The sequence below is a fragment of the Dunckerocampus dactyliophorus genome, chromosome 7, assembly GCF_027744805.1.
Source record: "Dunckerocampus dactyliophorus isolate RoL2022-P2 chromosome 7, RoL_Ddac_1.1, whole genome shotgun sequence".
Taxonomy (NCBI): Eukaryota; Metazoa; Chordata; class Actinopteri; order Syngnathiformes; family Syngnathidae; genus Dunckerocampus; species Dunckerocampus dactyliophorus.
This window is the reverse complement of record NC_072825.1, coordinates 27958880-27978500: the sequence shown is the minus strand read 5'-3', so window position 1 is coordinate 27978500 and position 19621 is coordinate 27958880. Positions and strand designations below refer to the sequence as shown.

Genomic DNA, 19621 nt, shown 5'->3' with positions numbered 1-19621 from the left:
TTCTTACAGGCGTTTTTTAGTCCTTTTGTCCTATGAAAAAATAAACTAGAGAAATGTCAGTTGATTGACAGCCTTGATATACTGTACATATTTTACTTTGACTAACATCAGGTTTGCTTCACAGGCACAAATATTTATTATTTGTAAAAATACACATTCTTGGTCCCTTTTCCTGTTACTGATGTTTTTGAAATATTGTTTTAGACCCTACGTTTATGGCATGCACTTTGAGCAGCCAGACATATATGGACATAAAATGGGACCCATGAGCATAGAAGTGAGTAACATGTGATATGATAACATGATAAAATGTCATGGTGGTGGAATAAATACTCATGTCTTTTTGTCTTCCAGTTGAATAATCCTCTCAGACGCACTGATAGGATCATAGGCCAACTCATGAATGGACTCAAGCAGATGAAATTACAACGATGCGTGAACATTATGATAGTCGGGGATCACGGTACTAACACACTGCACACCACAAAATATGACATCCAAGGGTGGACATGTGGTCCTTGTGTTGTTACTCTCACTCCCATAAATTATTAATACTACACAAAAAGAAAAACAACTAGTATGGTAATAATACGAAGGACAGTTAGTTTTTTTTTTTTTTTTTTTTTTTTTTTTTTTACTTCCCCTTGATTATGTCTCAGACTCTTCTGAGTATGTCAAAGAAAGTGAAAGTGAAATTAGTGTACAAAACAACATTGGTTGCATGGCCGCTGCAAGCCACTCAAATGTGGCAACCATCATTAAAGATAAAAATGGTATCTCTGAACCTGTGAAAGGATCTGCTCCTATGAAATGGACTGTGATAAGTAAACTGCGTCATGCTCTCATTATTGACACTTCCTCCTCCTGTCTCCCCTTCTTGCCCCTTCCATCTTCCATCATCGTCTTTTATGACAGTTTTTCAGAGGTGTGGACTGCAGTCATGTGATTTGGACTTAAGTGAGATTCAAGTCACATTTTAGATGATTTTGGACTCGACACCAATGACTTGGCTCAGACTTTAGTTTGATGACTTGAAAATACTTAGGATTTTCAGTGAATGTGTTGACTAAAAATCATATTTTCCCACAGCATCTGCCTAATTGAATGCATCTATCAATGTCCAATCAGGTTTAAAAACAAACAAAGAGGGTGTGGATTACATAAATTCTGAATCCTATGTCAGCACTTTTTTTCCTGTAAGTCAGTGTGACACTGCTCTGATTTTAGTTAAAAAATAAAACTATTCAAAATGCATTCATTGTAGTTGTCAAATTGAATAGATTGTCTTGTCTTGGCTTGACTTAAGATTAAAGACTTGAGACTTGCAAAACACTGACTCGCTCCCACCGCTGCTGTATTTTATATGTCCTCTGTGTGCTCTTACTTAGGTGTTCATTTAGGTTTAAGTTTCCACTCGTCCTATGAACAGAACTTGTACATAGACCGCAGCAATGATGTACTAGCACACAAAACTCATCTTGTTTGTTGTCAGGTATGGAAGAGGCCCATTGTGATCAAACAGAGTTCCTCAGCAGCTACTTGACAAATGTTGATGACATCATTCTTATTCCTGGATCCTCAGGCCGAATACGCCCCAGATTCCTCAGCAACACAAAATGTAAGGGACTTTTTAAGTAATTATGTGTAAGAGTGTGCTATTAACAGCTCTTGGAGCTGAACGTTTATTATAATTTGGCCAGAAGGATCAGCTTTTATATAGTCAAGTATTTTAATTTTGACTTCTAATTTTACCCACGCACATTTTTTAGACTTTACTGTACCGGTCACAGTACAATATGTGCTAATATATTACAAATACTGTCTGATGATCACTGCTCTCACATTCTTTCAGACGACCCCAGGGCTGTTCTTGCAAATCTAACTGTAAGTACTGTATGCACGTTTACATACAATTACGATAAAACTGCGCTCAATGAATGCATTTATACAGAATTGTTTAAGTGTAAGCTTTTGTATTTCTAATTGCTTGTGTGTATATTCAAATTATAGTGCAGGAAACCAGACCAGCATTTTAGGCCTTATTTAAAGCGGCATCTCCCCAAGAGACTGCACTACGCAAACAACCACCGCATTGAGGATATACATCTACTGGTGGACAGGAAGTGGCACATTGCCAGGTGACATTTCATTTTTATTTACTGTATATAAGAATACATCCTACTGTATTTCACTCATCCATCCATCCATGGCAGAGGAAAAGTAGGCTGGAGTCAGATCAGCTCATTACAATACAATTAACCAAAGTAGGATACATTACAAGAAGTAAGGCGCAGCAAAACTAGCGCTCTAAACTAGAGTAGAAACTAGAGTAAAACGAGTCCATGACTAAAGGTGAGCACAGGTGCTCCAGCACATCGTAAAAATGTCCAACAAAGCACTGAGGCTTGAGTACAAAAAAGAAAAAGAAAGTCTTTGACAAGGGCCAGAATAGTGCCAAGATAGCTCACGATCAGCATGTCTTCAATGTCAGTGCTTAAACATGGGGAAGACCGCAGCTCCATGTATATGCATTGGGTAGCATGCAGAGACAAGCGATTACATGTTCGGATTCAATGATTTTATGAACTTCGCAAAACGTCTTCTTCCTCCCTGCATGACAGAGGCATTGTAAGCTGCAAAGCTTCCACAATTGCCCCATGGTATTTTCCTTTTGTTTAGTTCCGTGTGGAAAACATCTCTGGTGGGATCTCCTTGCCATGCCGTAATGTTGTAAGCCATCAAGACCGTCAAGGTTCCACTTTTTTCATCAGCGAATAAAATCTTTTTCTACCTTTCAGTGTCTCATGTTTGGTCTCTGTGCAAATTTCAAGTAGACAAGGCCTTGGTAGATGCTGTTTGTTCTTAAAAGCCTTACCCTCAGTATGTTTGAAGAAGTTTGAAAGTACTGTCTTACTGCATCCAACCTCAGCAGCAATGGTGCGCTGCAAGAGGCCTTGCTTGTGCAGCTCAAGAATCCCACCGTGTTCAAAGAGAGAGAGAAAGCTTTTTTGCCTTTGCCATCAAGAGATCATGACAGTGTGAATACCTGACACTAAATCACAGTCAGTCCCCATTTCTGTGAGCTGTATATATATTTTTATGAATTTTATCCTTTTAATATATTTTTGTCTAGTCAAGTCAGTTGTATATATACATAGTGCCAATTCACAACAGAAAAAAGCAAAACAAAAGCAGATGTAAATTGTCGTAATCTGTTTTTTACTTTGTAGCTTTTGACTTAACATTTCTCCAATCAATGTAACTATGTATCTACTGTATTTTTTATTTCAGGAAAGCACCTGAAGTTAAGCGTCTTTGTGGCTTTTTTGGTGACCATGGATATGACAGTAAGATCAATAGTATGCAGGTATGTAAATCTTTCTTTACAAGAGGAAAACAGCCATATTCCAGTCCTCAATTATGAAATTAATATGTACCACCAAATGTGATTTCAGACAATTTTCCTGGGACACGGACCTTCATTTAAATTCAAGACTAAAGTTCCAGCCTTTGAAAACATTGAGCTTTATAATGTTATGTGTGGTAAGACCTTTTTTGGGGGGCAGGGTTACACACAATATTTGTTGGATGTGGTTGGTTTGGTTAGGTTTGGTTTGGTTAAGTTTATTTGAACATGAAGGTTACAATGGAATACATCTCATGAATCATTCTTTCACAGTTCCACATGTCCAAAAGGAGTAGGAAGAAGCAAAGCTTATTTAATCCTACCCCCCCCATCCATTCCACATCTAGTACAGTACATATTGTTCACTTCCTGTATTCCATCTCATATTTTATATGATAATCATTGTAATAATAAATAATAACAGTAAAAAACCCCCAAAAAAACCAAGCATGACAGAGCAATCATTGTAATGATCAACACTCTTCTGCCTTGTATTTAGCAAACATCAAGTGCTTGTATTGTTTTTTTGAATGTGCTCATCTCTGTACATTGTTTGAGTTCCTTGCTCAATCCGTTCCATAATTTAATTCCACATACAGAGAAATGCGGTGGGGTTTTCAGCGTTGTTCTCGCATAATAGTGTTTTAAGTTTAATTTTCCTCTAAGATCATATTTCTCCTCGCTGATAGAGAAATACTGTATGAGGTTTTTGGGTAACAATTTATTGTTAACTTTATGCATTATTCTAGCGGTATGAAAGAGTACTAAATCTGCAAATTTAAATATCTGTGATTTTAAAAATAAAGGGTTTGTATGTTCTCTATACTTGCATTATGAATTATCCTCACCCATCTTTTTTGCAGTACAGTGAGTGAGTGAAGATTGCTTTTATAATTATTACCCCATATCTCCACACAATACATTAGATAGGGTAATACTAAGGAACAGTAAAGAGTGTGGAGTGATTTTTGATCAAGAACATATTTTGTTTTATTCAATATAGAAATATTTCTCGCCACCTTTTGTTGTATATTTTTAATATCAGATTTCCAACTCATTTTTTCATCTATTATGATCCCCAGGAATTTATATTCTTCCACTTTTTCAATGTCCACTCCATTTGTTTGTATTTGATCGTACGTATCTCCTCTGCTATTTCCAAATAACATTATTTTAGTTTTACAAATAACATTATTTTAGTTTTACTTAAGTTCAAGGATCTGTTTCTGTCAAACCATGATTTTAATATGACCTTTTCATCCTTGACCTTTTTAATGAGTTCTTGTGTGCTTTCCCAAGAACAAAAGGCAGCGATATCATCCACAAATAATACAAACTTTAAGTCCTTTGTTACTTTACAAATGTCATCGATGTACAAATTAAACAGTTTTGGTCCCAATATGGACCTCTGGGGTACTCCACACATAATATTTAAACTCCCAGATGTACATTCTCCTAGCTTTACAAATTGCTTCCTGTTTGCTAGGGCTTTTAACCCAATTCAAAACTAATCCTCTAATTCCGTACCTTTCTGCTTTTGATATTAAAATATTGTAATTAATTGTATCAAAAGCTTTTGTCAGATCCATAAATACTGCAGCTGCACATCATCTGTTGTCTATAGCAGTAGTGATTTCCTTCGTGATTTCAATCAGTGCCATAGAAGTTGAAATGTTAGCTCTGTATCCATATTGACTATTCATTCTCATTAATAAATTTGTCCAGTGTGTATGAGTGAGCTGGAGATAACACCTCCAATGGAAGGCATACATTGTGTTAACAGAGCATAGTTTTGTTTCACTAACAGAACAAATTATACAACTAATTGCAGTTTTAACTTAGCTCATATTTGCTTTGTTACAGTAATGAAAATACTGTATATTCATAGAAATGTCACCCCCTCATTTCTGAGGGTGCCACTGTGTAGTACAGTTTTGAGACCCAGAAGCCTGGTCTCGGCCATGAACCGAGGCAAGGTGTACCCCCCGCACACCTGTGATGTTTATATAGATTTTTTTTTTTGTAGAAAGGTTTTTTTTAAAGAGTTACGCTCTATTAGGCTTCCTGTCATGGGCAAGTAATAGTGGTTGATAGGGGAGTAGGGCTGGTTCCCGATCTGCATCGCCGCAGCGCTAGGATTTGTTGGGAGATGCATGTCACGCAACGTTTGTTGCTTGCAAGGCCAGTGTGTGCTGCGTGCTGGCACCTCCAGGCTACAGGGACAGAGCTCAGGGCTGGGGCTGGCGAATGGATTAGATGGTGGGGGGCAGTCCTGGCAAACCAAAGCATATACAGAGGATGTGATGCAAATTTGGCTCCCTTTCAAGTCTTGAACTCACAACTCCGGCTGAGTTCAGTGAAAGGAAGCAAAATGTTCACATTAGGAGGGGTAAACAGTGCCCTGTCCATGGTTTTTAGTGCTGACAGAAGCCTTCCAAACTCAACAGGGCATAGAATTGGGCACAGTACAGATAAATAAATAGATATTATCAGTTTCTCAATAGTATTTAAAATCAAAGGGGTACAAAAACATTTCCGTCCCCCAGTGGGGCATGACAGAAAATAAGTGAGAACCACTGTCCTATAACACCCTTATTTTGGCACCTAAATTGCATTTAAAAGAAAACAGGACCAATTTGCACTTACGGGAAATAATGAAAGGTTTGACTGTACAAACAATGAATGAGCACAAGAGGCTTATTTTGAAGTTAAATAAAACTACACCGGCTTCTCTGAAAAAAGAATATTAAATAATAAGTGTCTCTTTAACAGAAAAGCTGCAACAGTACATTAAAGTTTCACATTTTCTGACATTGGAATTTGCCTGTATTTGTCACACAATTCCTCATTTTGTTTACCATTGCGTAAACAAAGTGCTTCCTGTCGTATGTCTCTATGTGTGATACTGAGATAATATACAAAGGGTGCGATAAGAAGCATGCAAGGCCAAGCAATTGGAAAAGTACAGCGAGCAGACAAGTCGGCTCTGGTCACGCTTTCTAACATGCGCCAAGAAAAGCCAATATGAATCTACATCTAACAACCAGGCAAAGCAAATCTAGGGAGGAACTCAAACTTTGGTGATACACCAACCCTAACCGGCAGTCATTGGCTGTATTAATAAGATTATATATAAATAAGATTATGGTCATTATTTGTACTGTACATGTAGCGACCATCGATTTTAAATGGTAAAAGTAACTCAAAGTTTACATTTAATTGCAATCTACATTTTCTTGCTGTCATTTCAAATCTATTGTGGTGTACAGATGTACAATCCTAAAAAACAATTGTTCAAATACTGCACATGTTTTCAAGTCACTATACTTGTTACAAACTGACATATCATGTAAATGATGTAGTATTTTTCTTTACTTGACTGGAAACCTTTTGCCTCTCAGATCTTCTAGGTCTAAGACCAGCACCCAATAATGGAACACATGGTAGTCTGAACCACTTGCTGAGAAACCCTCCCTTCAAGCCCATAATGCCCGAGGAAGTTTCCAAGCCAACCACCATTGTTCATGATCATATGCAAGCAGATGACCTCGGCTGCAGCTGCAATTACAAGGTCAGACATGATGACTGGTTTTGCAAAGCAATTGTTTGTATTGTTGCTGTCCAAATGAATATGTGATTATTTATCAATATATTATTATATCTGTAGATATTTCAGACATGAAAAACAGCATCATGCTTAACAAATGTTGGCCTGGTGATGACTTTATCCATCAGACTGCATCTGTCTTTGTGTGTGTGTTTCATCTTCCTTATGGTTGAGATGATTTGATCTTTAATATTTGTCCAACTCCTTGATGTGTCTGACAACAAGTACTACGGCTTCTTCTGTTTTTTTTTGTTGGTGAACTTTATGATGATGACAGCAGGTGTGGTTTTGTTACAGTATTTCCTCCATGCAGTGAATTGCATGCATCAATGTTGGTATCAACATCCATTTACTTTGAGAGTAGAAGGTTAGCTATCTGTTGTTCTGTTGAAGCTACACCCATTTCATCTTGTTCCCTCCTCTATTCTCTACTGCCCTGACATAAGACGTGGGTTTAAGTCATTGGTGCAGGTCTGCGGCAGAGGTTTATATTCTATGATGGCCTGGATGCACTGGCACAGGCTCAGTGCGTCTTTTTTTGCAGCCATGTTTGACTACCCTGATGCCACAGGTCAGGACAACCAAACACAGCAGCCACTCTCGTCATGCTGGGCAGTCCTCTGCAGCTGCATAATGCTCATTGTATAGCCTTGCAATGGCACATTTGCCAAAGGAATGGTAGGGATAACTGGTTAGCATAGCCCAGAATTCAATTCAGACACTTAAACACTTTCCCCAAGCTTACCAGCCAAATACAATCCAGTACTGTGAATTGTTAGTGGGCCTGTCACAATAACAAATTTTGCTGGACGATAATTGTCCTACAAATTGTCAATAATTGTTCGACATTATTGACACCATTTATGAGACAATTTTTCCATTAATTATGTGGCATAATAATGTGAGTACATTGTATCAAAAGGAATAAACTTGAATTTCTCAAGCGTATTTAACATTGTAATTGGAATGTCTAGAGCTTTTAAATAAAATGAATTAAACACATAATAAATTAAACATAAGACAAAAAAAACCCTAATGAAAATAAAATGGACTCAGTCTCTTCTAGCAAAAATTGCGCTTAAATAAAAATCCTAATAAAATAAAATAAAAATCATTAAAAAACAGACCCTGTCCCTCTGTCTCTACTAAGGAAAAAAAACACTCCAATAAAAAGCACACACAACAATTAAAACAGTAAATAAAATAGATTATAAGTTTCTGTAAAGAAAATTGCACTTGAATAAATAATGAACATTGGATATTATTCCTTAACAGGAAGGTTTAACATTTAGCCAATGACACTGTGCAGCATTTTGTGCTCTGTTGTTTGTATTTACTTTGTCTACCAAACACCCCACTAAGCGTTGACTGTTGAGACGAAGGCTCTGCTGCACCTCCAACGGTAGTTTTTTTTTTTTTTTCCACTTTGGGAAAACTGGACAAAATGGTTGTGTTTGAGGTGCATGCAAATTGCTTGTGTTCCCCTTCTTCATCGTGACTACTTTCCAACAAATGGCACATATCAGTTCGTCGGAGTTAATGCTTTGTGAGTTAGTGCTCACTCTGTTCATTCTGTTTAAAAGGGAAATATTCCCACACTGAGGCTGTGCCATTTGGCTTAGATACCATCGCTTTTGTGCCTTCATTCCTATTTGCATTCGCTAGCTCGCGATGGTAACTTGTGCTAACGTGAACCTGGGGGACTTGAACTCTGGGTATCAACTCACTAGCAGCCCCGCTGCCTCCACCTACTGGGACAAAGAGGCTGAATGGCTGAGAGGGGGGTTTACTCTCTCCATTCATTCCAATAGAGAACCAAAGTGCACAGAAAGATGCATAGTGATCCCTCTTGTCAGCCTGTGTGGTAAAGAGCGAGGAGAGAGAGGAAAACAAACACACATGCACGTCAATTTATCGAGGCCGGCAAACTTATCGACTTTGTTTTTATTTATTGTTCGATTAATCAATTTAATGATTTTTGTGACAAGCCTAACTGTCACTGATATATGTAGATATCTACTGTACACTCTACTGTACACACTTTATCAAGAGAGTGAACACTGCAGAAGAAAATGTTCATCATGAGAGGTTTTTTTTTTTAATCTCTACCTCTTTTTTTTTTACAGTTTGGAGTAAAAAGTAGAGGCCAGAGAGGTTTGAAAGTGACGCTTGCACGAGGCTATAATCTGGAGTCACTCTGGCTCTGTCTCTTGCAGAACCAAGTGGAGGAGCTAAACCAGCGACTGAGACAAGCTTTTGATGGTTAGTCTTCACTGATGATGCAGCAATACAGTGTTCCCTCGCTCCATCGCGGTTCACCTTTCGTGTCCTCGCTATTTCGTGTTTTTCTGTGCAATTTTAGTGTTCTTTTTTTTTTTTTTACAGCGTCTGAACATGTATTGTGTTCTGCGACCTGATTGGCTAAGGGAGAACTCGCACATTGTGTTCTTCGTCCTTATTAGCTAAGGGAACTCCCACCCATTGTCTTCTGCATCCTTACTGGCTAAGAGAGAACCCGCCCATTCTCTTCTGTGTCCTGATTGACTGTAGACCATTGTCAATCAATCTCCTTCGTGCCGGCCCACACGCCCGTGTTTCCTGTTGTGTTTATGGCTAGCAAACAGCTTGCCTTGCAGTGTGACTTGCAAGTTTTCTCCCTGACAAAACCCACAATGTTGACGAAACGTTCGGCACCCAAAAGGCAGAATAAGCCAACCATCACACAAAAAGTTGGACTTGCTGAAGGAAGCTAGAAGTTACGCGGCTGTGGGGCGCCATTACGGAATAAATTCATCTTCGGTTCGAGGAGGAGGAGTACTGCGACAGGACGAGTACTGCAGCAATATGTTTTAACAAGGATACAAAAACACTTCAGTGGAAAGGTGCCAGGACGAAGAGGCACGGTCAGAGGAGTGAAATATGCATGAGTCACTTAATCATTTCTTGTGTCCAACCTCGTAGGTTGATCATTACAATTCAAACAAATGTTTCAACTTTGACAGTGTTTAAACAACAGAGAAATGTGAGAAATGTTCATGCCTGTCTGAGAAATGTGTATAAAGTGTATGGTGAAGGGTTTTTCAACCTTAAAACATATAATACTTGTAATTGTAAAAAAGTAAAGTTGTCTACTTTGCGGATTTCACTTATTGCGGGCTATTTTGGGAACCTATCCCCCGGGATAAACGAGGGAACACTGTATGGTCTTATTAACCAATACAAAGCAAAATTATAAATTTTAAGCAAAATGATTGTAGATGTAGTACCGGCCACGTGGAACAGAGAAGCCATTTATGATTTTTTTTTTGCAATATATTTTGTTGTTCTCCTGATATATATGTTACATTCTGGTCTGTTGCTGTGTTCCTGTCCTCTGCTCTCTTTTAGACAGCAGGAATTTACCATACGGTCGCCCTGCAGTACAGTACTACACCAAGTATTCCATTTTGCAGCATGCCGACTACATCTGTGGCTACAGCAAGGATCTAGCAATGCCTCTGTGGACATCATACACCGTTAGCCGGCAGGTGCTGTGTTTTCTTACATCACGACATTATAGTTTGATTGCTATGCAAAATTTATCTACATTTAAAAAAACAATTTGGTTCCGCCAGCCAGAATTTCAACTGATCATCCTCAAACTGTGAAATTATTGTTGTATGCTGAAATGTCAGAGAAGATCCAACACACACGTTGGTCCTCACTCCCCCAGTTTCAGGGTGTGTTGGGACCTGTAAAAGTTTATAGAGCTGTGAAATTAGTATAGGAGTCTCAAGGACAATTTACAATTGAATTCAAACAGGAGTAGATACAAGCAAATGCCTCTGAAGTTCAGCTGTTTGTAGACCTGTCACAATAACAAATTTTGCTGGTTGATAATTGTGCTGCAAATTATCGTTGATAATCAATCGGCAGCATTTTTTAGACCATTTTTTTCATTCATTATTTTCATGAGAGGTGTAATTCACATTTGAACCACTAGATGGTACTCTCATATAGTGTTCGGTGTACCTGTATGAGACATTAGCTGTATGTATGTTTTTGTAATGCTGCCAGCGACATTGTCTGAGTGTGCCCCATTTTGCACTGTTTTGTTTATATTTGCTGACCAAACGCCTCAATAAGCGCTGACTGTCAGGATGAAGGCTTCGCTGCCCGAGCACCTCCATCGATAGTTTTTTTTCCCAGTTGAGAAAACTGTCTGTGCCGGTCGTCGGTATTCATGCGCTCACCGTGTTCACTCTGTTTAAAACCAAAATATTCCCACACTGTGGCTGTGGCATTTGCCGTAAAGACTCGCTTTTGTGCCATCATTCATGTGTATGCTGGCTCACGAAGCTAACTGCTGCTAGGGTAGTAGGGCAGTAGGTAGTAGCCCTGCCTCCACAAAGAGGCTGAATGAGATGAGAGCCCACTCTCTCCATTCATTCCACTATAGAAGCAATATGCACAGACAGATGCAGAGTGAATTCTCTTGTCATCCAGCCTGTGTGGCACAGAGAGAGGAGCAGACACGCAAACAGGCATACATGCACATGTCAGTTTATCGATTTTTTTTTTTTAGCGTTCGATGAATTGATTTATCTATTTTTGTGACAGGCCTAGCCGTTAGCAACGGGTAACGTGTTGTCTTGCTAATAATTAGTGGCAATCGTGTTTTTTCCTCATGCCAGTCAGTTTTCAAGTCGACTGTGTCAGCACCCAGTTCTGTTATTATAATTAAGATCTATGGTCAAGAAAAGTACCTAAATAGTCCAAAACTCAGTAGTCAGTAGATGATGGTTCCTTTGCACAAGAAGTGACTTTTTCCATCACACCTTGCAAATAACTTGAAATATCTTGAACGTTTTGGAGGGCAGACAGGAGAGGGTGACTCTTATCTCTGCCTTGAAATGTTCACACGTGCACTGGTTGAAAGTGTAGTGGGAGGACATAGCACGCTACAACGCAAATAATTGAGGTCGCAGGAGGACCAGATATTAGCTGGAAGAAAGGAACAACAAAAATACTCAATTGCCTGCAATACGGCAGTTTAATTGCACCAAATTAATCCCGCATCAGACACTCCCTCCCCCCAACCTAAATATATGAAACACTCCGCACTCCCTCAAACCCGTCAACGAAAGCAATCAACCATAAAACTCAATCCCATAGGACCCACAAAAACAGGATAGCCTGTAAATGTTCGTGTCTATTCACATAATGACAGCTGAGTCATAGAAGTGACACGCTTATGGCCATCTCGACGCAGCGATGGACTTATTTGGCCATTACATTATTTCACTGTTCACTGTCACTCTCTGCCCCTCTCCTAATTGCTCACTCTTCTGCACTGTTGGTCGGAGTGTGTCAGTCACCTCCTCACTCACCTGCTGTGAATCTATCAATCAGGTTTCCTCAGTCACCTGTTCTGTGTCAATCATTTCTCCTAACTCACCTGCCCTGAAGCTCCTCTCACCCGCTGTGAATGGACCAATGTCTGCTCACTCATATGTCGTGAAAGTGTAAATCGAGTGTCAATCATGTCTGCTCATTAACCTGCCGTGAATGTATCAAGCATGTCTCCTTACTCACCTGCCGTGAATGTATCAAATCATGTCTCCTCACCCACCTGCTGCGAATCCTCACTCACCTGCCATCAATGTCTCAATTACCTCCTTACTCACCTGCTGTGAATCTGTCAGTCACCTCACTCACCTGCCTTGAATGTATCAAATCATGTCTCCTCACTCACCTGCTGCGAATCTCCTCACTCACCTGCCATCAATGTCTCAATTACCTCCTTACTCACCTGCCGTGAATGCATCAATCATGTCTGCTCATTCATCTGCTGTGAAAATGCCAATCATGTCTCCTCACTCACCTGCCGTCAATGTGCCAATCATGTCTGCTCACTCACCTGGGCGTCAATGTATCAATCAGGTCTCCTTACTCACCTGCAGTGAATGTCAATCACCTCCTCACTTACCTGCCGTCAATGTATCAATCATGTCTGCTCACCCACATGCCGTGATAATGTCAATCATGCCTCCTCACTCACCTGCCATAAATGTGTCAATCATGCCTGCTGAAATCAGTACATGTTTGTTGTGACTTTTCGGACGTCCTATGAGAAGGAACAGATGTTTACTGATTGAGCTCCACATTGATGTCATAGTTTTGGGACTATTCATTTCTTGACCACAGATAATGATCATAATTACAAAACTGTGTGCCGATACCTGTGATTTGTATACTGTCTAGTGTGAGAAAATAACTCGTTGAGAAAAAACCCCCCAAAGATTGCCAATGACAGCTCGCAATCCAACTTTTTTCCTTCATCTTTGTAAAGGCTATCTGTTGTTCATTTATCCTTTTGTTGAAAGTGGTGACATTTGAAATTGCTTCTGCATCTAAGGTGGCCATGATAATAATACATAAATATTGGTTGAATAGAGGAACATGGAGATGTTTTTCATATGTGAAAATATGCAAAATGTGAACAGTGTGTGTACAACCATACAGGTAGAAGTGTCTGCGTTGCCGGAGATGAAATGTATACGACCAGATGCCAGAGTCCCAGCAGCTTTCAGCCAGTCTTGTAGCAAGTACAAGGCAGACAAACACATCACCTACGCCTTCCTATACCCACCACGTATGTATTCTTATTGGTCTAATATAATTATTACAATACTTGCTACTAAAAAAAAAAGTTTCCTGAAATAAGATGTGAGAAAAACAAAACTGCTAACATCACAGACCAAATTTAATTGATGGTTGCTAACATGAATGCAACCTGATATTTAACCTCTTAAGCCCAGCATCATTTTGCTAGAAAAAGACATACAAAATCAACATTTTTCTTGATATATGTATTTTATTTCACGGGCCGCATGGTGGCTTAGTGGTTCGCATGTTGGCCACACAGTCAGGAGATCTGCAAGATCTGGATTCGACTCTCCATTGGGCATCTCTGAAGTTAGCATGTTCTTCCCGTGCATGAATAGGTTTTCTCTGAGTACCCCGGTTTCCTCCACATTCCAAAATAATGCATGTCAGGTTAACTGGCGGCTCTAAATTGTCCATAGGTATGAATGTGAGTGTGAATGATGTCTGTCTATATGTGCCCTGCGATTGGCTGGTGACCAATCCAGGGTTCCTCTCGCCCACAGTCAGCTGGGATAGGCTCCAGCATAACCCTGCGACCTAAATGAGGATTAAGCGGCACACAAAATGAATGAATGATATTTATTTTCTTGTTACTCGGTATGAAGAGATGAAATTTAAAACATAATTTCAAATGATGGCATTTGGATCACAATTTCATGTTCTATGCTGACAGAATTATCCACAGACATGAGGAGAAAATATGAAGCTGTGTTCATAACCAACACTGTTCCCATGTATCCTGCGTTCAAGAGTAAGAAGCTTTCTTCAGTATACAGTGTCCTGCAGAAGTATTGCGACAGTGAGGCCAATTCCGTTATTTTTGCTGGTTTGGCATCAAAAGATGAATATGAGAGCATTGCAGCTTTTTTTTCCCAACGTATTTACTTGGAATGTGAAGATTCACCGATTCACATTGAGCCGCAGACACGCGCATGTGCGATGTGAATGCATCGGTAGAGCAATGTAAAATCTCTACATTTAGGGGTCAAATTCAAGGTGCATCGGAATTTACCTTGTATTGATTAAATTTGGTTTTGATGTACAATATTTTGAAAAAACATTTTTAAAGCAAATAATTACCCAAATTGCATTTTATAACTTCCTTTTAGTCAGTGAAAAGGATTGTGGGGAGGACCACATACGTAACAACATAAAGTGACCATGCAGTGAAGCACCCAAGTGTATTTAAGAGTCAAATTGCATGCAGAGTACGACAAATTCATACATGTTGGCATTCTGCACTATTTGAGAAGCACTGCATTAACTGTACATCTTGGACATCCTTTGTTTTTATATCCTACTTGAAAAAATGTTACAGTGTAGTTATACTGTTAGGAGAGCAAATACTGCGGATCTGTTTCAGTTTTATAATTCTCAGCATCATGGAAGGCCTCATGAGGAAAGGTTTATTTTTGTACAAGGCCTAAAATATATAAAATCTTTTGTTAATATTCGATTTATTTTTGTCTAAGACCCTCATGTAAAAAGGTTTTGTTAATAAATAAGTAAACTTCAAATTGCTTCATTCATTTTTAATCAATGAATGAACAAAAAATACATTTTTAAGAAGGCATATTTGAATCATGATGCATTGTGATCAGGAGGTAAATCGTATCTAATCGAAACGCCAATTGATGAAGAGGTATCTTAGATGTATCGGATCATTGCTAGTGAATCGAGATGTAAGGCGTATCGAGACCATAGATTCCCATCCCTAGTATTTACATGTGGCTCGGATGCACAACTTAGAAGATAGCAGCACCTTTTGTCAGACTAGAATTTACCAAAAAGGTACAGAGATGAGCCTCAAAAAATCTGACACACATGTTTTATGGACTGATTAATTTTTGAGGCTCATCTGTATACTTAACAGCAAATTCCAGCCTGGCCCTTCCTATTCTTCCTGCTAATGATTTGCATCTTCTGGTGTAGCCATTGTGATACCTTCACTGCTGCCCTCTACAGTTCTTTACATCTCTCACCGTGTTTTTCTCATCATTTGCTGATGATGCTTTCTTTGATCTACCTGTTCCACATTTGTTACTTAGTATACCAGTGCTTTCTTTGTTCTTCAGGACATTCCAAATGGTTGTAGTGGATATGACCATGGTTTGTGCAATGCTTCTGATTCATTTTCAGTCTTCTCTCAGAGCCAAAGACAGCAGTTTTCATATTGTTTTCACCTCTAAATACAGTCTTCACAGGCAAAATCTATCCTACCCAATCTGAAACTAAGCATAGCTATTCAGCGCTTCAGCGGTTGAATAAGTAATGTCATAGGACATAGCTACTGAAATGTTGCTCTCTGGTCTCCTAGTGATCTTTTGATGTCAAACCTGTTTTTTCAGTCTACATAAAAAATAAAAGAATTTACCTTACTGTTGAAATACTTCTAGAGTGTACTGTATACACATATTCCTGAACAAATGTGCTATGACCTTGTGTTATGTCCTTTTCAAAGTATGCATTGCTTGCTTTCTTTACCTTTATCCTCACACCATTCACATGTAACCCCTTCTTTCATGTTTTTGTTGTCAGGAATATGGGCTCATTTCCAGGGAGTGCTTTTAAAAAAATATGCCAGTGAAAGAAATGGGATGAATATTCTCACTGGACCTATATTTGATCACGACTCTGACGGTGTCATGGACTCTATTGACAAGATTCAAGAGTAAGTGTTATTTTATATTTTGATATTTTAGTATATATATTAATTAGGGCTGTCAATCAATTAAAATATTTATTTTATATTTTTCATTAAATATTTATTAAAATAATATCATGATTAATCACATTCTGTCCACAGTTAACTCGTAATTAATCACATTTAATCGAAAATAATTTCAAACAGGAAGTGATGTTATCAAAACCATACACGTAGACGCTCGAGCGCTGAGCCTTACGTCAACGTCGCCGGCATATTGGCAGTAGCAAGGCTGCGCCATAAGTGAATACAAATAAATGTACTTACTTTCGCCTTTCTACAAAAAAATTTAAGTTAATGCCTCTTGTTTATACATTCACACACGCACTAATATACTTGGGAAACAGTGAGGCACCAAAACATAAATAATACTCTTTTAAGAGTATTGTTATTTACAACAATTTTACTCAAGAAAAGGATATGAGATGTTACACATATCGTTGTCGTTATCAGTATTGGCAGATATCGGAAAAATTGAGAGCTGAACAATGTCGGCACATCTGTTATCGGCAAAAGCCAATATCGGACATCCCTTATAATAAGTAGGGATGTAAATCTCTTTGTGGTAAATGATTCGTTATGCAACTGCAATGACAACTACATAAAAATTTATGTAAAGGGATATCAATTTTGAAAATATTGGCCTTTATTTTATTCAAAAAATAATATACAGTTAGAAATCCCAGAGTTTTTGAATGTTTAATGCAAGCAGGGATTTGTCCCAGCCCGTTTGTCCTTGAAGGTCCAGATCTGGGAGGAGATCCCCCAGGACACCCTCCGTAGTCTCATTAGGAGCATGCCCCGACGTTGTCAGGCATGCGTACAAGCACGTGGGGGCTACACAAACTATAGAGAAGCATTTTGAGTTGCTACAATGACATTTTGGCAAAATGGACCAGTCTGCTGCATCATTTTTTTACTTTCATTTTTGGGGTGTCTTTGATTTCCCCCCTCTATAGGGTGATCATTTTCATTTCTATCAAATTATGTGGCATCATTTTGTTACTAATACATCACCCACTTATCAGGAAAGATATTCAAGATCATTTTTCCCCCAGTTTAGATCTGATGTGTTTTCAAAGTGTTCCTCAAATTTTTTTGAGCAGTATATGTACATGTGTATATATACTGTGTATATATATATATATATATATATATATATATATATATATATATATATATATATATATATATATATATATATGCACGGCTCAGATCAAGGGTACCCTTTGCTGTCTTCAACTTCACTTGAGAAGTATTTGAAGTTGTTGTTCTAACAATGTGTACTATCCCTATCACTCTGACGTTTATAGAGTGAGGAAGCTTACCAAACCATAAATGAAGCCTGTTCATGTTTTTATTTTGCGCTAGCACGGCTATGTTGTAAAAATGATTTTTTGTGTATAAAAGAGTAAAATAAGATTATTTGAACAAAAGTCTAACACACCCAAATTTCGTGTCCGGACCGTTATGTACGTACACTTCGAGCTCACAGCGTAAATTGTGTATTGCTAGTAAATATTGAATTAGAAAATAAAAAGTGGCTTCTCGGGCCAAACAAAACTTGTATCCTTCCGCCGGTTATTTGCCAAATACGCGTTCAGCAGGGGAATGTGTCGTCGTCTTCGCCATTTTCTGTCAGCGTTATGTACGTTCAGTCACGATTTCGAAGTAGCAGTATCATTGAATTCGACGAGCAATCGGCGGTTTAACAACCATTGTCAAATCTAAGGTAAGATTTTTTTCATTTTTATATATATTGGAGAAGATCTTTATGCACTTTGAAATGATTTTTTTCGTCGAGTGAGTTACAAATTTTGTGTTTATCGAGCAGTGTAACTCGTTTTGACAGCCCTTGTTTTGACCTCTCGTAGTAGCCGTTCGTGTTCTAGTTACTGTATGTACGTGCACGAAGCGGCGAAAAAAACAGAGTTATGTACATTACATTTAAGAAAGAGTGAACTTCGGAGGGTTGCTATGGGAAATGGAATATGTCTCGAGCTCTGGTATGTTGGGTGTGTGTTTTGCAATGTTTGAAGTTTGTGTTGATAACATTACCAAGGTCTATCCACGAGTTTGAAATTTTACCCAAAATGTAACACTTGGGTACCTTTGATCTGAGCCATGCACATATATATATATATATATATATATATATATATATATATATATATATATATATATATATATATATGAGAATGTACATTTTGCACTGTTGATCGCAAAGGTAAAAAAGCTGCTGTGGGTTATCGAACAAAAAGTCAAGTGGTAGGCCCAAAAAAAATGTAACTGACCCTGAGCCGGAGGATCCCCTTTGCTGGCCGTCAAGACACGGGATGCTTCTTAGCCCAAATGAAGGTTGTTACTACAGTTGAGCCAAGTGCAGTCCAATAACCATCAGACAGCATCTGTGAGAGAAGGCTTTTAAAATGAAAAATCATCTTCAAAGGCCTTGTCTCCTTCAAGGCCACAAAATTGCCCTTTTGACATTTGCACAGCGCACCAAGCAAGGGACATTGAAAGGTGGAAGAAAGTTTTATTCTCTGAGAAAAAATGTAAGCTTTACTGTCCTGATGGTTTCAAACGTCACTGTCACGGCAAAGCGATCCCAGCTGAGACGTTTTCCACACGGCACAGTGGAGGGGGCGCCATCATGATCCTTCAATGGCACAGTGGAGCTTCAGGTTGTGCAGGGGGGTCAAACGGCAGCTGGCTATGTGGAGATGTTGCAGGGGACATCCCTCATGACTGAAGGCCCTCGTCTGTGTGGTAATAACTGGATTTTTCAACAGGACAACGCTGCACTTCATAAAGGACTTCTTCCAGAGGAATAAGCTCACTCTTTTGGATCATCATGCGTGACCCCTCATCTAAATCCACCATCTAAATTGTGATTGAGTGGTTAGCATGTTGGCATTACAGTCAGGAGATTGAGGGTTTGAATCGCTGTTTGAACATATCTGTGTGGTGTTTGCATGTCGTCACTGCATTCTGGGTAATCCGGTTTCCTCCCAAACACATGAAATTTGTGTTCATTGTATAGTGTAAACTGTGCATAGGTGTGAATGCTTGTTTGTCTATACAGTACATGTGTCGCGTGGTTGGCTGGTTGGCTGGTGGTTGTCACAATGGAAAACCCTCGAGGCCTTTACCAGCGAGTACAAATGTTGTTTTTGTTGTGTTGGTAATACACTTTGAACATAAGTAACAAGTTCTATGATCAGTTGAGAGCTGGTTAAAGAGTTTTGGTCGACAG

At 38.8% G+C, this 19621-nt stretch overlaps 1 protein-coding gene across 1 annotated transcript in view; it reads left to right on the top strand.

Moving 5' to 3' along the window:
- The window catches only part of enpp2 (ectonucleotide pyrophosphatase/phosphodiesterase 2), a 50423-nt gene that overhangs the window by 25014 nt on the left and 5788 nt on the right, over positions 1-19621 (top strand). The window contains exons 11-23 of the mRNA XM_054780973.1: positions 205-277; positions 355-463; positions 1493-1618; positions 1853-1884; positions 2011-2138; positions 3292-3367; positions 3456-3543; positions 6808-6977; positions 9140-9275; positions 10401-10540; positions 13518-13647; positions 14335-14412; positions 16200-16332. Of these exons, the coding sequence (XP_054636948.1) occupies positions 205-277; positions 355-463; positions 1493-1618; positions 1853-1884; positions 2011-2138; positions 3292-3367; positions 3456-3543; positions 6808-6977; positions 9140-9275; positions 10401-10540; positions 13518-13647; positions 14335-14412; positions 16200-16332 (1419 nt within the window). The remainder of the gene's footprint in view (positions 1-204; positions 278-354; positions 464-1492; positions 1619-1852; positions 1885-2010; positions 2139-3291; positions 3368-3455; positions 3544-6807; positions 6978-9139; positions 9276-10400; positions 10541-13517; positions 13648-14334; positions 14413-16199; positions 16333-19621) is intronic.